This window comes from Penicillium subrubescens, assembly GCF_028828155.1.
Source record: "Penicillium subrubescens strain IBT 31985 chromosome Unknown utg000011l_segment0_segment0, whole genome shotgun sequence".
Classification (NCBI taxonomy): Eukaryota; Fungi; Ascomycota; class Eurotiomycetes; order Eurotiales; family Aspergillaceae; genus Penicillium; species Penicillium subrubescens.
In genome coordinates, this window is record NW_026643161.1 from 1972836 (window position 1) to 1989227 (window position 16392).

General features: G+C 48.4%; 7 protein-coding genes across 7 annotated transcripts; 3 read left to right on the forward strand and 4 right to left on the reverse strand.

Moving 5' to 3' along the window:
- Nucleotides 1-2582: 2582 nt before the first annotated feature.
- N7473_013017 (uncharacterized protein) lies at nucleotides 2583-4109 on the reverse strand (the record flags this gene model as incomplete). The annotated part of the gene is made up of 1 exon (XM_057158956.1): nucleotides 2583-4109. The coding sequence occupies one exon, from the start codon at nucleotides 4107-4109 to the stop codon at nucleotides 2583-2585; it is 1527 nt and encodes a 508-aa protein (XP_057002910.1).
- Nucleotides 4110-4602: 493 nt separating this feature from the next.
- On the reverse strand, nucleotides 4603-4984 carry N7473_013018 (uncharacterized protein; the record flags this gene model as incomplete). The annotated part of the gene is made up of 2 exons (XM_057158957.1): nucleotides 4603-4891; nucleotides 4938-4984. The coding sequence occupies 2 exons, from the start codon at nucleotides 4982-4984 to the stop codon at nucleotides 4603-4605; spliced, it is 336 nt and encodes a 111-aa protein (XP_057002911.1).
- A 619-nt stretch (nucleotides 4985-5603) lies between these two features.
- On the forward strand, nucleotides 5604-6899 carry N7473_013019 (C2H2-type zinc finger protein; the record flags this gene model as incomplete). Its single annotated transcript, XM_057158958.1, has 1 exon — nucleotides 5604-6899. One exon carries the CDS (start codon nucleotides 5604-5606, stop codon nucleotides 6897-6899), a length of 1296 nt encoding a protein of 431 aa, XP_057002912.1.
- Nucleotides 6900-7323: 424 nt separating this feature from the next.
- Nucleotides 7324-7971, reverse strand: N7473_013020 (uncharacterized protein; the record flags this gene model as incomplete). The annotated part of the gene is made up of 1 exon (XM_057158959.1): nucleotides 7324-7971. The coding sequence occupies one exon, from the start codon at nucleotides 7969-7971 to the stop codon at nucleotides 7324-7326; it is 648 nt and encodes a 215-aa protein (XP_057002913.1).
- Nucleotides 7972-9878: 1907 nt separating this feature from the next.
- N7473_013021 (uncharacterized protein) lies at nucleotides 9879-10667 on the forward strand (the record flags this gene model as incomplete). Its single annotated transcript, XM_057158960.1, has 1 exon — nucleotides 9879-10667. One exon carries the CDS (start codon nucleotides 9879-9881, stop codon nucleotides 10665-10667), a length of 789 nt encoding a protein of 262 aa, XP_057002914.1.
- Nucleotides 10668-12880: 2213 nt separating this feature from the next.
- On the forward strand, nucleotides 12881-13987 carry N7473_013022 (glycoside hydrolase family 43 protein; the record flags this gene model as incomplete). The annotated part of the gene is made up of 3 exons (XM_057158961.1): nucleotides 12881-13204; nucleotides 13266-13454; nucleotides 13502-13987. The coding sequence occupies 3 exons, from the start codon at nucleotides 12881-12883 to the stop codon at nucleotides 13985-13987; spliced, it is 999 nt and encodes a 332-aa protein (XP_057002915.1).
- An 876-nt stretch (nucleotides 13988-14863) lies between these two features.
- N7473_013023 (tetratricopeptide repeat protein) lies at nucleotides 14864-15231 on the reverse strand (the record flags this gene model as incomplete). Its single annotated transcript, XM_057158962.1, has 2 exons — nucleotides 14864-15129; nucleotides 15189-15231. 2 exons carry the CDS (start codon nucleotides 15229-15231, stop codon nucleotides 14864-14866), a joined length of 309 nt encoding a protein of 102 aa, XP_057002916.1.
- Nucleotides 15232-16392: the final 1161 nt, after the last annotated feature.

Consider the following 16392-nt stretch of genomic DNA (forward strand, 5'->3'; position numbering starts at 1 on the left):
AGACTCTATTGTTAGGGGCCAAATTAATATAGACATCCACGATGATTTTCGGGTTGTTGGTGCTAGTAATATGTAGGTGTTGTCGGGAGAGTATGTGACTTTAGAATTCCCCAGGAATAGGTGTTTGCCCGTAGGTTGATTCACTACTTGATCATGCAATAACCACGTCTTCCTGTTATGGCTTGTGGGTACCTTAATCACATTCTAGGTTCGATATATATGGCACACATAGCATTTATCCTGTATACAGCCTATTACACGTTAAGTATATATAGGCTACCAAGAATACACAGGCGGTAGAGTAATATGTACGCAATATATTTTTCAATACTAGTAGAAAAAATTAACTGTCCTTGCTTTAGTTATGACTTGTAGTTAACTAGAAACACTGTCATGCTGAGGACGTAAGCATAGTAGATGAAGTGGAATAAACTCATATAGACAAAAATTCAAATTCTAAGCATCGGTGCCCGGGTGGTCTAGTGGGTAAGAAACATTGAATTGCCCCAGCATCACCAACCATATCACTAACATAATCTTAGTATGATTCGCGCTTAGGGTTCACCCAAAGCATTGACTGCGCGAGGTCCCCGGTTCGATCCCGGGCTCGGGCCTATATTTTTTTTTTCGCTTTTTCCTCTCGCAGAACTATCGTCTAATCATGTAAGCAGGTTCTGATTCGTAGAACATCAATCGCCCGGGTGGTCTAGTGGGTAAGAAAAATCGACTCTACCAACATCACCGAACAAATCATTAACATGACTCCTAGTATGATTCGCGCTTAGGGTTAACCCAAAGCATTGACTGCGCGAGGTCCCCGGTTCGATCCCGGGCTCGGGCCTATATTTTTTCCCTCTTATTTTGTAGGTACTTCTAGAATTGAAATTAGATTTTTCTTCTTCTATTTAGTTGTGATGTGTTACAGTTCCCTCATAGGCCAGCTATACAGTTTGGCCTAAGTTCCAACCTAGCAGTAACGGGCGTAGTCATTACGGTTATGGATAGTCTTGTATATCACGCTCAGTCACAGAGAGGGGGTCTAATAGAAATAGAGAAAAGGAAGGATCCTTGAGGGTTAAACATTGCTGATGAAGCTAAGTCCTATCAAGGTTAGAGTCTCTAGACTGATAGGGCCGATAGAGTCATATGACCGCTATCTGTCTGTCAAGCAGGATAAACAACCAATTTAGTAGCACTTCAAGAAACAATTGAAGCATACGGAGGAAAAGAAGGAAGGAGTAAGATGATGAGGAAGCCATGTAAATAGCATAAAGGTGCCTGAAGGGCTAGCCAGACATCAATATGAATCGTATATTGATAGACCCTAGTGTTACGGACCTCAAAGAGGCGCGAGGACAGCAGCTATTTGAGGGGCATGTTACGATATACCTGACATGAGGTTATCCACAAATGCCGGTGCCTCGGGCTACCAGGACCCTGGTAAGCCGCCAAGCTTTCGGTGGAGGTTCACTGAGGCTTCGCTGCCAGTACTTGTACGAATTCCTGCAAGGAAAGCCCTTGTAGAGGTTACCGTTGGAGAGGTTTTACATTCCCCAAGAGACAGTCTTTGACCTTTCGGAGCAATTGACTTGGTTCCTTTCTCCTACCTGATTGACAGGCCTCCATCGTGATTTATAGAGTAGCCTTACAGGAAAGATCGGAGTTCGATCTTTTTAGCCGGGGAACGGTCGGAAGAGGGGTTCTGTTGGGAGAGCACATGAGTGTGTAGTCTACCTAGAGTAGAGCAGATTATAGATTGGTTACGACTTGGAGACTGAATCATATCTATTGACCAGGGGATAAATAGATTGAGAGCAATAGTAGGCATACTATTATTTCCCTAACCATCCGTGGAAGGATTGTTATGTATGGAAATTGCTAAAACGACACCCCAAAATTGCTAAAAGGACTTAGTACCAAAACAGGCTAAGCGCTGTATAGCCCTTGCTATCCTCTTGTAATACCCTGCCTTTAATAAGATCTGAAATCTGTCTCCTTCTTCTATGAATAGACGATTGAAGACGTCGAAAAGGAGACTTTTCTATTAGTATATAAGAGGATTTAGCCCTGGCTAGCATAATGTGAACGCTTAGATTATTAGAATTATTATTCCAACCACTATTCAAAATCAACTTATCACAGCCGCGAGACGCTTTTGCGAAGCCCTCCACCAAAGCTGCGGATTCGAGATCGGTATAGATTTTGCGTGCGGCTACCCCCTACGACCAATTGTTCCCATTTGAGGCGTGATCGTGTTATAAACTCTTGATTCTCTCCTAGACTAGGTTCCGAGCTAAGCTAAATAAAGTAGTGCGCTCGCTAGTCACGTGGACCATGTAGTCACGCGAAGCGCTCTTCGGCGTAACAGTGCCCGTCGTAAAAAAAAAGACAGCGACCACGCTGTCAACATGACACAAAACGCGTAAACTCCCTGCGCTAAGTCATCATGAAAACAGAATCGCGTTAACTCACGAAAAGGGAAGAAACACGTGAGGTATAACTTGCGCTAAGGCATCATAAAAGGAAGGCAACGTAGGGGAAGAAAACGACGTGGGAACCGCAAGAGTACGTGTGCGAGGGCATCAGCGAAACTCCGGCGGCTCGGGGCTGTCCTCCTTCGCATCATCGATGTCGTCATTCTCGCCGTCCTTGCTCGCAGCCTTGTCTTTCTTCAATGGGATCGCGAAGTTTCTGTCACTGCGCGTGAGAAAGGCTTCTATGTCGGCAATCGCGGGAGAACGAATCTCTGTTCTCAACGCAATAGTGGAGTACTGGAGATTGGCGAGCACGTAGTTAGCCAAGGCAGCGCCGCGCCAATTCTTGCGCGCGCGTTGGTCGATTGCAGCTTGGCAGTCGTTCGAGGCGTTCACGAAATTGAGCGCGAGCTTGTTGAAGTCCTTGTCGGTAGTGCATAAGCCAAAGGCTTCCTCCTGGGTAAGGTTGCGTGCCTTACAGTAGGCGTTAATTTCACCTGCACATTGGGAGACCTTGTCTAGCTTGCCCGCGAGAGTGCCCGTAGTGGATGATGTGAGCTCACGAAACAGCGCAGCCATCATTGGATCCGGCGACCACACTGCGCAGGGAAGCGCACGCTTTGTGCCCATCTTCTCGGCGACGACGTCGTAGATTGACTCCTTGGAATCCGTGTCGAGGCGCTGGCGCTTGTGCTCGCGGGTGGTCTTGTCGGTGCGCTGCTCTTGGGGAGTGAGCGGGGTGTTAGGCTGCGCGTCCTTCGGCTTCTCCTTGGTCTTCGGCTTCTCCTTCGCAACTCGGGGTGCCATCGGGTCGTGCGGGCGCCAGGGATGCAGCAATGCGTTCTCCGGGCGCAGGCTCTCATCTTCGATCTCCATGTTAGGGCCGCCCGTAGCAGGATTGGCGCAATGCTTCCGGAATCCGGGCACGTCCTGGAACTTCATGATGGCGTGCTCACCAGTAAGCGAAGGAACGATCACCTTGTGGTCTAGGTCCAAGTCCATATGTATAATGATCTTGGATGCCTGCATAGCCTTGAGATAAAGGCCACGCTTGTGGTCGTTGATCGCAGGAGGACACGGGAGCTCGTTGACTATGTTCGGTTTCGCAACAACATGATAGTCAGTTCCTTCGACCCATCCCTGCGGGATAGTCACTTTGCCAATGGAGATCACAGGAGGGGAACCTTTCGGACGCTCGGTGCGTGTGAGATACGGGAACTTCGCGAGGTTGGTACCGGTCAGGAGCGTGCGACCACACATCTCCGGAATCCAACGGATGCCAAAGGCCTCAATGGCGACGCCTTTACCGCGTGGTGGGCGCTTCCCGCGCAGCATGCCATTGCTTTCGAAGTCGGTCGCGCTCACCTTGCAATTAGTGCGCGCGCGCGAGGTAAGCAGGGCATATGCGGTCATATCATCGACGGCCTTGGTGGTTATTGGCAGAGACATGATCTCTTCGGGCGCACTCTTTACACAATTGGCAGCATCAATCTGCGCAGTGACCACCGGTTCGTCACGCGCAGTGCGGAAGGCGTCGCATTTGTCCTGGAGCAGTTTGAGGTCGGCGTGAATGTCGTTATCGTCGCGGGAAATGTCGAGCAGAAGGCCCACGGGGCGGTCCTTCGCGGGTGGCATCGTGGTGGAGAGTGAAGAGAGTGAAAGGTGAGAGGTAGATGTCGGAAGTGAGAGTTGAGTAAGGCGGTGTTGGGCGGGTGACGGACAAGGTGGTATAGAATAATGTATGTAGAGTTGTCTCGGGATCGTCGCTGGACTTCTCGCTGTTGAGTGAGAAGTGTGGAAGAATGATAGTGGTTGGGTAGATGAAGAAGGAAGAAATGAAATGGCTGGCAAGAGAGTTCAAATAGTGGGCGGTTGTGAGTGACTGTGCTGAGACTGCAAACCGATAATGTTGTGGTGGTGCTTATGCGGCAGCAAATAACGTAAGAATACTGAAAATATCATGCGTTTAAGAGGCGAAGGCCTCCAGCAAGTCTGGGCGATGGAGCAAGACTTGCGTTTCTTGGTGCCATTCGTCCTATACGGGGCCCATTCCACGACGGCGCAGCAAGCATCGAGTGCGTTTGCCTTTAGGTGTTGTGTGTTTGTTGATGATGCACTCGAACGCGGCCTAGTGGTTGGCGTTGTCGGTCTGTTCCGGTGGCTCGAACGCTGTGTCGCGGTTGAAAGGATCCTGCTCACGAGGGTGAGGCTGCAAGTGTTCGATGGAGATAACTGGATGGATCCTCCAGCGCGTGGGGAGGGCGAGGCGACACACGTTGGGGTAGGTCTCGATAACCTTGAACGGTCCGGTTCGTTGCGCGCCAAAATTTGGACCGGGGTCAAATCCTGGGGCGGCTGCAGGCCATTCTCTGACCAAGACGGAGTTTTGAAAAGACGATTCGCGGGCCGCTGAGTCGCTGGTCCCGCAGCTGGTTCGCGCTGGGCAGCAAGAGGTTCGCGTACTGGTGGCTCTCGCGGGGCGTTCTGGGCCACTTGTGGCGCCAACTCATGCCGTTCTTCAGGGTCCTGCGAAGGTGGACGAACTCTGGGCTCAGCCTTGTCTGGTAGGCTTGCGAATCGAAATGAAAGTGGTCGGGGATGTGCGGTATGGTTTACCTGGCGGCGTGTCTGCGGCTGGAGGGTGTCGTGTGGCGTCGCAGGAGTGTCCGAAGAAAGGGCTGTAGACAGATGTAGACGAAGCCTGACGCGCTAACGAGGACACGGCCAGCTGCGTGGGTGGAGATACAGTAGATCGATAAGGTTGGGTGGGGCGAGTGGCGCTGCGAGGGCGTTAGGCAGGGGTGCAAACCAACGAATCGCCGCGTTGAACGAAGGAATAATGAAACGCAGGAACAAGAGAACAAGAAAAAAAACGTAGAGAAGAGCTCGCCGGGCTACCCGTAGGTGACTTATATATGCCTTCTAATCTGATAACATACGCTTTCCGATCTGATAACCCACGCTGTCTGATCTGATAACTCGCACCTTCCGATCTCATAGCTCGCCCTGCTATAGTAACCCTCCCTCCCGCCATGTAGTTTTGTTTTGAGTCCGCCTCCTTCTCTTCGCACTGCTCTTCGCATTGCGAGTCTCCAAAGCTGCACGAAAGTGCGAATATATACCCTCAGCATGTCCGAAGACTGGACGCACGTCGTGTTTGTCGCCCGGTCATCAGCCGGCAAAAAAGATCAAACTGAACCGTTCTTGCGGTCCAGCCTCGAGCACACGAAAAGATGTTATGAGCGCACATACGGTCAGCTCAATGGCGAAGTCGGCTTCCTGACATTTATCCAACGCTCGAACCTACCTCTGCCGAGTTCAGGGCATGTCATTCGCACGCTCGACGAAGCGATTGCGAAGGTGAAGGCCGGCGGAGGAAAACTCTTGGTTGTGATAAACGGCTGGGATGGGTTGACGACGAACGTGGGCTCGTTCAACCGACTCTTTAATGCGGATTCTGCGCAGATCGCAATTCGCGTCTTCGCCGAGGTCCCTCGACAATTCTTCCATGTCAATGTCGCGCAGGTGATCGATATCTTCATGGGGAAGATTGTTATTGACCCGAGCCTTGAGCCCACGGATGAAGACAATGAAGACGATGAAAACAACGCTGTTGATGTGGGACTGCGAGATGAGCTCAACGCCGAGGAACAACGCCTTGAGTCTTCCACTGCGCAGTTTTATCGGATGTTCATGTCCGTGTTTGCGTCCAAGGCAGATCTGTCCGCCGCGAAGGTGCGGCTCGATGCGCAGTCCGGGCATCGCAATACCGACCCGGCTGTTCAACAAATGAGGTATACTTGCCCGGTGCCTGGTTGCAGAAGAGCGTTCCCTCTCCAGAAACTTCTACATGCGCATAGCCGGCAGCATAACCCGGAGCAGGTTGAGCAGCGTACCTGCCCTCACTGCAGAAAGACCTTCACGAGGAAGGATTCTCTAACACGACACCTAGAAACGTGCGGGAATCGGCCAGGTGTACTTAAAGAGCAGCGCCGCAAGAAGCCTTTCGCAAAGCGCGGTACATTAGAAATCCAAGTACCTCAAGGCTTACCTGCGCTATCCGATCTCGCTCCGCCTACCTATATGGAGCTCACCCCGGCTCAAGTACGGCAGCTCCCACGAATCGAGATCAATTCAGCTGTCCTGGAAGCGCGTTCCGCACTCGCGAACAAAACGTGCGATGTCATCTACCGTGGCGAGCTATACTGCCGCTACCTAGAGTGCGAGAACACACGAAGATTCGCAAAGCCGGGCAAATTGCGCAGACACTATGAAGACTCGCACAAATATACCTTTCCCGCATGGAGCACGATCTTGCCTACAAGTGCGCAGAAAGAGCATACAGCGGGCATTCTGTGGTTGACAAAGTGGGCGCTTGGGGAGAAGGAGAACGCCGGCCAACAGCCTTTCCCACTCCTTCGATAGGAGATGAAGTTGTTCTTATATCATACACTTTTAAAGATTTAGTGATAGTCGATTGATAGATATTATATACAGCAAGATTAATGTGTCGAGGTCTGAAATGATATTCATGCGCGATTCGAACTATCTTCCTTCATGAACTTTGCGAAGTACGCGACGCACCTTTCTTATTGTGTGATCTCGTCATCGATTTTGTATCATTCTCAAGCAAAAGCGAGCGCCCGCTGTCTAAATATCCCACACTCACAACAGCGCGCTCGCTCGTTACAATCTGGATGAGTTCGAAGAAATATCAAAACACTTTGCGCTAAGGCAGGACACAAAGTCAACCAGGAAGCTCGAAAGGAAACCATGAAGCTCAAACGTATTCGGGATCGTCGTATCCGCCATTCTCGGCAGATGAATCAGGGTCGAGGATTTTCAAGTCTTAATCGCTGACACGAGCGCGGTTCTCTTCAGCCTCGAGTAGTAGGTCTTCGCGATTCTTGCCAGCAGCGTCGAAATCCGCATCGCTCATGTCCAGGAAACCGTCAGTGTCCACAATCGCCACACTGCGCACTCGTGGGTTGGCTGCTAAGCAGGGGCATTGTAGTTGCACCGACAACGAATCAGTAAGCGCGGCTCCGTCCCAATTTTCTGAACTCCGAATCGCATCAACACAGTCGTGAGTGCGGTCCGAGAATGCGACGACACGGGCTCGGGAAGATCGTTGCTGAAGTCGGACCGCGGAGTAGGTGATGGGTATTGCTCGGAGGCAGCGGGCTTGAAACTGGATAAGATCCTGATAACACGCCGGATCCCGAAGAATCCTGAGGGAATGGCGATGACTCGAGAGGTTGCAGAGCGTGCGCAGACAGAATCCAACTGTGTAGAAGAGGACTCTGGGATTGGGGAGTCGGTAATTGGGACTGCGGGCAGGGTAAGGCGATGACTGCGCAAGCAGTGTGGAACAGAAGGTAGGACCCAAGTATGCCGACTTTGGGAACGTACTAGGGCAGGCGGACACTTTGTAGGAGGGTTTTGTGCCGAAGTTGAAGGTAGCGCTGAAGTGGAAGGTTGCCTCGAGCCTGATCATGAGGCCGCGGAGCAAAATCGCATGAGATCATTGCAATCATGGCTGCCCAATGCAGGTCGCGAAGCTCGCGCCACGGACCATGTTACAGGTCCTTATGTCTGCGCAGCTTCAGTGCAAGAGGGGCTTTCTGTCAATGAAAGGGTGGGTTGGTGATGAAAAGGTGGGGCACCTATACGTGGAAGCGGATAGGTACGCTGGAAGGCACGGATAGTATTAATTTTGTCTTGAAATAACCTGCGGGAGATAGTAATACTATTACCACGCTAAATCATTTTCAAATAGCGTGTGTTAAACTAGCAATTACGCGTGTCGTTTTAGCAATTCTCAACGGACTTCATTCTATTTTCCACGGTAGATACTTCGATGAGGGAGGGAGGAAAGGAAAAAAAAAGATATAGGCCTGAGCCAGGGATCGACGGGGACCCCGCGCAGTTAATACTTTAGGTTAACTCCCTAAGCGCGAATCATACTAAAATTCATGTTAGTGATATATTTAGTAAAGTTTGTAGATTTCGGATTCCTTACATACTAGAAAACCCGGGCGGTGATATTCAGAGAAAGCTAGACTGCTTATAGAAGGGAATGGTATTCATATAGAGGGGAAAAGAAAAAAAAATAGGTAATGCTACTCCCTGAGAGCTCCGGCCACATCCCCTAGGCCCTTAATTTCTGCATGATTCTTTGAAAACCCACTAAGCCTGTTATAACCGGCCCCTTACAAATATTTCAGAGCGAGAGTCCGCCGCCTCAACGATGCTACCCACCTCATTGATATCGTCAGTTTACATACTAATTGGCCGATTTTAACACGACTAGATCACCCGCAGATAAGCATTTCAATGGTTAATTAGTAACTAAAATGATAGGGAGTCTTAGTGCTTTTACTAACTGATATAGAATCATTATAATTCTTCCTAATTGTAATACTCTTTGCTCTATGTATAGGCATTTATACCACGATTATCACCCTTTGAGTCATGGGGGGCAACCTTCCTTCTCAGCCACCAGGTGGACGAAGACTTATGAAACACCACTGTACAGGGTATTTTGAATGGGATAATATGTACTGTTATGACGGGCTTAGCGGGATTTCGAGACAATTAGGCAGGAATTAAGGCCCCAGGAAATACGGCCAGATTTCTTGGGGGTGTGGTAGCGACAGCTTTGCCTGATAATACAAAAAGAAATGTAGGCTTGAGCCCGGGATCGAACCGGGGACCTCGCACAGTCAATGCTTTGGGTTCATATTTTTTTGCCTCCTAATGCTTTTTGGTAGGTACTTTTAGAATGAAGATTTGTACGTCCGACGGACGACCTATCTAATTTCCAATTTTTTTATCCTTTCTTTTCTTTTCCTTCTTCTTTTTCGCCAGGGTGTGTTATAGCCACATTGGCAAGCTATACAGTTTGGCCCAAGTCCAACCTGGCAGTAGCGGGCGTAGTCATTAGGATTATGACATAGTGGACTGCGAGTGGTCCTAATGTGAGGATGTTCAGTTCAAGATTTTGTTCTACCCACTGAGCGCGAGGAGGTACTCCTCAACGGAATCCCGGGATTTTCCTTTCTTTCTCGAAACTGAAAAAGAAGCTATCAAACGGATCTAATTCAAATACCCAATCCAATTGATGCATCTCTGCTCCGAGAATGGCGCAAGTGTCACAAAATATCCGAGGCGCTTCACATCAGCTATCACCAGGACCGTTGATATCCGCCCCTACGCTGGTGATAATGGCTGCGCCCTCACAAAGGGCAATACGAGATTACATGGATGAGCGGAAAGGAATTCAGGAACCGTTGACGCTTGAAACTCTCCACCCAATGACTCGCCTTCGGCTTACATGCAGAGCATTTGCGAGAGACGAAGATATCTCTCTCTTGAAAGAAAAAGGGGGTGGAAATCTTAGCAATGCAATTCTTGTCCTGCTTCACGTGGGCCCACGTCATCCAAAACGCCCACACAACGTCTAGCATGAGCTCGATCCGCCGATCAGAAATTCGCCATGTCCCAGATTTTAAGATTGACAAAGTGCAACTCGAAGCCGTTCGGGACTTTTGTGACAAATTGAGTGAGAAGCTTTCGGTTGATTTTGATCCTCCGAGTGGTAGTCAAATACAAGGTGCCAACAACAGGGAAGAAAGATTGGGAGATGACGTTGGCCAGGCTGATGTCCAGGAAAGAGAAGACCTGGAAACTTCTGGAATATATGTTGATGACAACGGAGCATTCGCAATTGCCATTGAGACCCCAGCTATTCCATGGGAAAAGAAAAATCCCCGTTCTCGTGCCGGTGATCGGGGCTCCACCATTGGAGATAAAACTGGAGAACAACTCTTGCGAGGACGCAAATATCTCGGGAGTCCGCCCAAAGGCAAGGGATTATTTGTTGTGACAGTTCATTCATGCACTGAGCTTTCTCTTCCCATTGAGGAGCCTTTAAGTGAAGCTATTGTTAAAGCCGATATCAAGCCACCCGGTCACCGACATCCACACGTACGGGCTCGAGAAATGCTCCTGACAGATTCTGGATCCCGGTTAGCTTTTTGCATCACGTACACAAGGGGTGGCATGAAAAAGTCATCATATGTGACTTCGAAATTGACCAGAGCTGCCTACAGGGCAAACTCGTTCGTTCACTGGATGGAGGGGGAAGATGTTGCGGAATTATCACAAGGCCCAGACAGTTTGTTGTTGTGAGCTCATTGACCAAAACCCTTCCTCGGGGTATCCCACACACAGGCTCTTTCTACACGGATGACCACACTACCCTGATTCTTGCCAACGAATTTAACCCGGTCCAAGATCACAAAGCGGATGCAGTATGAGCAATTGTCACTCTTCTTGACCGCTCGAAGCAGTGTGATGCGACATGATCCGCAATTCGGAAAAGGACAGGCTCCACGGGCTAGAATCGTTAGGTCGGGGTGGGGAAACCCCTTAGGGTAGAAGCAGAATCTTGTTAATTGGGTTTGATCGATCTGGTGATGACAATGTACCAGTTAGATACTACAAGATCTCCAAAGAGCCCCTGTCGGGATCCGAGAACCTAATACAGGTTAGCTTGAATCTACGATGGGAATTCAAATCTTCCTCAAGAGCTACCGTACACTAGAAGCGCGCATATAAAGTAGAGGCGGGAAAGCATGAAGCTTGGCAATGTATCTCTAGAGATTTTAAGAGTCAAGCTTTTATCTAGATATGAAGGGAATAGTGGCGAAGAAGCAGTTTAAGATATTAGTTAGCATTGAATTCTGCTTATTAGGTAAGGGAGAGGCTTTATGCCAACAATAAAGTCATGATTAGTATTAATAGTAGACCAGAGGCCAGGTACCTAACCGGGTAGTGAAGATGATGTACAGTAGGTAGGTGGAGGAGAAAAGTTTTCCATTATATAGGCAAAACCTAAGGCCTCTCACATCAACGCCCGGGTGGTCTAGTGGGTAAGAAAAATCGACTCTACCAACATCACCGAACAAATCATTAACATAACTCCTAGTATGATTCGCGCTTAGGGTTCACCCAAAGCATTGACTGCGCGAGGTCCCCGGTTCGATCCCGGGCTCGGGCCTATTCTTTTTTGAGAAAGCCTGGCGGCACCACCCCAGAAATCCGGCGGCACCACCTGGGGCCTGATTTCCGCCAAGCCCGTCATACTTTTTAAATACCAATTTAACCACCCCCTCCCTTCTTATATACACATATCCTTTTCTTCTGTCTTCTACTACTACTAGTAAAGTCATATAACCCACACACACTAATTCAATTTAACCTCTCTCTTCTAGTGCTAGGCCCCCTACTACTAACTATAGATTTTTCACAGTCTATTTTACTACCTACACTACTAGTACTAACACTCATTTAATATACCCTAATTAAACTTGAATACAATTCGATTTCAAAAACTTTCTAAAGATAAGTAGTAGTATTAACATAATCTGCCTGTAAGAACTAAAACATGGTGTAAAAATGCATTATTAGATAGCTGCATAAAGATGAGGAGACTACTAAAATAGGAAGAATCTTCGAAAGTTATGCATTTGCGGTTAACTATTGGTTAACCGCACTGTGGTTTTAGTTAACCGCAAATTTGCGGGTTTGGTTGCGGTTTTCACCTTGCTAACCGCAACCAAAACCGTGCCGCAGTCTATCCATGAGCTTGACGATAATATGATACCACATCCAACAGCGCGTACGATGAGTCAAGAAAATCAGGCTACAATAAATGCTGTGATCCCCACTGCAAATGCGCCCACCAATTTTGTAAGATTCGAGACCTTTTCCAAGTCAAAAATTGTATACTGCTTCTCAATACTGTAACCTCCAGTGGCTCAATTCCCGAAGGGACAGAGCTCTTAACAAGTCGCTAGGGAGCAAAATCGAGGACACTAGCTTGAGTCAGGCATGCAAAAATTGTATGGTCCGACAGGGGTGGAGTAACCAGCTGCGCCTTGCTGATTAATCCAGAGAACGGAAAATTTCATGGAGCCAACTTCGAATCATCCCCGAAACCCGTGACGGTAACAACCATAAATGACTTGAGACATCCCGTGCGCCAAATCGCCATATTTGTAGAATTGCGTCATTTCCCCAGTCTTGGCAGGATGTTTTATATGTAACTGTGGAACCATAATAACTCTCTTGAAGAGCGAGACTAAACCCCGCAAAATCCTTTGGGAAATTGATCCACCTACTTGACTATTTTGGATATTTACCGGCGGGTTTGAAGTCCCGCAAACTACCCGGGCCATTCAAGAATTGACCGAAGTGAATTTTCATCAATTGCCTTCAGGACTATACAACAGCGGATTTTGAGAAGATGGTATAAAACGAACTAACTCGCACAAGAAGTCTGCTACTTCTCCTCATCCGAACATCTCAAACAATCAATCCGCTCAATAAGACAACCCAAAATGAAAGGGTTCGCCTACCTCTCTACTGCCTTACTAGCCTCTCTGCCTGCCTTTGCTATCCCAACGGAATCAACCCTACAGAAAAAAGCACCACCAAGCAATGTCGGTTACCTGGCCGTCACCTGGAAGACTGCGGACAACAGCGTGTATTTTGCCCTCAGCGGCAATGATGACGCTCTAGATTTTAAGCCTATCAATGGCGACAAACCGATTGTGAAGCCTACGCTTGGGACAAAGGCCGTTCGGGATACATCTATCATTGTCGGACAAGGTGACAATGTTGGAAAGTACTATATTCTAGGTACTGATCTGAATATTGCTACGGTACGTTCTTATCCTGCTATGGTATAAGAAATATTCGCGTAAAGGTATTAATTGAACATAGACCAATTGGGCAGCTAGTGTGCGTACCGGATCCCGTGGAATATTCGTTTGGGAGAGCACAGACTTGGTCACTTGGACGAATGAGCGGCTGGTGACAGTTGAGGATAAAACGGCTGGCATGGCCTGGGCTCCCGATGCGTTCTGGGACGCCTCAAAGGGACAATACTTTGTTCACTGGGCTGCGCAATTAGTAAGTCGAAATCTTTCTTCTAGTCTTACGCCGCTAAAAAAGACTAGTACGCTGAAGGTGACACCCACCACACCGGTGCTCCTACCCTAAACACTAGTATGCGGTATGCCTACACCAGCGACTTCAAGACTTTTACTGCACCGAAGACATATCTGTCACTGGGCGACGCCCCTGTAATTGATATGTCCCTCCTCCAGGATGGTAAGGCGCTCAAGCGATTCTATGTTACAGGAGGTGGCCCAGTAGAACAGACCAGCACCAACGGACTTTTCGGGAATTGGAAGACCGACGGAGCAATTGCGGGTAGCAATGGCTTTGAAGCGCCGTATGCCTTCTGGGATAACGTGGATATTCACCGATCGTATCTTCTCTGTGACAAGGTAGGCGGTGGCGCTGGAATTCACGCGTGGACGTCGACCGATGGGCATGCGGATTCATTTGCCGTGAATAATACCCACAACTTAGCCTTCATGCGGCATCTGTCAGTCCTGTCAGTGAACCAGAAGCAGTTTGACGCCTTGTCGGCGTTATAAAGGTGAAGTGTGAAAGAAGTGGTTTCAAGAATCTCGTTTATTGAGGATACTCTCGGCTAGCTGCTAGGCTTCTGCGGAGAAATTGTTTTCAGTTTTGGCTTTGGATGGCGAGGACTCAGAACAAGGTTTAAGATTTGGCTAAGTGGTGTATATATCCATGGCAAGAAGTTCGCACACACTCCTGTTTGATTACATAACCTTCTGCCGCAAAAAATCCATTTTTAAATTGTATGATTGGCTGTAGATCCATATATGTGGCTGAAATAGTAGGCGGTAGCTAGCCGGTGAGTTTGGGGTGTGTAAACTTCTTACCTGGCACTGCACTAGCGCCGCTAAGCGAACAGCCACACCTAAACGTGTCCGCACGTGGGAGATGGCCTACTAACCTACAATGGAACATGAGTCTGGTGGAAGTAACTTAAGCTCAGGACCGCATCGACCTATGAGAATGAACAGTGACGAACGAAGTTCAGCAGTGTAGATATCAGATCGATATATATGCTGCCTCTACACTACATGCTATAGGTACAATCTAGAATCAAGAAGCCTCTTCATGTTCCTGTGATGATCGAAAAAGTCTAAAGAACATCGAGACTAATCGCAGTGTATTGCTCACGAACAAACATCTTATGTCGTGCCTCTAGCGCCCGTCAATATATCGCTTCCGCCTGTGCAGATTTCCCTTGGCTGTCAAGCACTGAGCCAATATTACTGGCATTGGTGAGCGAGTCAGGATGCTCGCTTCCAAGCACCCTTTCACTCCCTCTTAACGCCCGTCAATACATCGCTTCTGCCTCTTCATATTTTCCTTGCTAATAAAGCACATTCCCTAGGTTACTGACACTGCAAGAGTGTCGGTATGCTCGCGGCTAAGAGTCATCTCTCTACCTCTAATGCCCGTCGATGCATCGTTTCCGCTTCCTGGTGCTTTCCTCGGTTATCAAGCACTAGGCTGAGATTATTGACACTGGCCAGAACTTCGGGATGCTTACGTCTAAGAACCTTCCCTCGTGCCTCCAATGCCCGTCGATGCATCGCTTCCGCCTCTTTATATTTGGCTTGCCTGAACAGCACCGAGCCAAGATTACTAACGCTAGTGAGCGTGTTAGTATGATCGTATCCAAGTAGATTTTCTCGTGTGCCTAATGCCTATCGATGCATCCCTTCTGCCTCTGTATATGCGCCCCGAAGCAGTAAATACTATCCGCTTTTAGAGGAGATCGTGGCAATATGCAGTCGATCATCTTTATGATTAGCAGATATCGTTTTTATCACTTCTTTTGTATGCAGAAACAGCCTCTGATATTCAGCCCAGCTCTCGTATTCTCTATTGGGAGTATGTCGGGTTTACACCATCGGCATAAACCCTGGGGGGTGTGCTTAGAGGCGCACACAGGTCGATCGAATACCACCATTATGGAAGAGAGACGAAGGTGCAATAGAGGTGGGTCGGCAGCGAACAGGTTGTACAGTGGAGGGTCAACACAGTTTAACAGAATTGCCTTGAGCTCTATTCGTGAGTGAAAAGGATGTCAAACTTGTTCAATTTAACTAGGGAAACAGGCAGTATTTATAACTTTGGGTATATAGCAGAATGTCACAGGAAAGGAATGATAAAAAATCTGAAATAACATTGTGGCATACGAGAGTGTTAGGAAACTCGTTCTTTCCATCCGATGCTATAGTTGACAATCAACATCGTATATCATGAAGCGGTGTATCGGGGATATAGAATTAGGCATCCGATTGCATTAGCGCGCATACGCATGCATGCGCTCGCTTATTGCAGGGATATGCACACATATATGTTGACAACATCTCTGTAATGATGGCTCGCGATTTCTCTTGCCACCGTGCAGCTCGAGGTGGATCTCTAGCTATTTTCGGACCGATAACTGTACGAGTCGATGTATATCAAATGACGCTGTTTCAAGTTTAACCTAACAAGAGAATAACTGATTAATGGTGTAACTGCATCTTCAAACTGGAGTCTATCACTATCGCCACGGACGAGGCCTTCTGTGATCCCCTGCCGGTCAAACATGCTTATTAGCGCTAGTAAATCCGTCGCCGCAGGCCGGTCGTGACGGATTTGACTAAATGATAGCTGCTATATCGTAATGACCGTATGCCGAATACTGGGGTCCCGCGGGAGGTCTTTCGCGTCCTTATGCTGAAGGAGATGTGCCTGGTTCGCCTTGCTTTCACGGAACTGAAGGTACCGGGAGACCGTTACCCGAGATAATCGATTTGTAATATAGGACCTAGCCCGAGTGATTGCTAGCGGTATGTATTTAAGTGTCTGAACCAATTCCTTCTCGTCTTCTGCAGACTCTCCAGATTCGGGGGCCGGAATCCTTGCCCGTAACAGGCGAGGGACTCTTCCTCATTCGTTGGCTGAACCG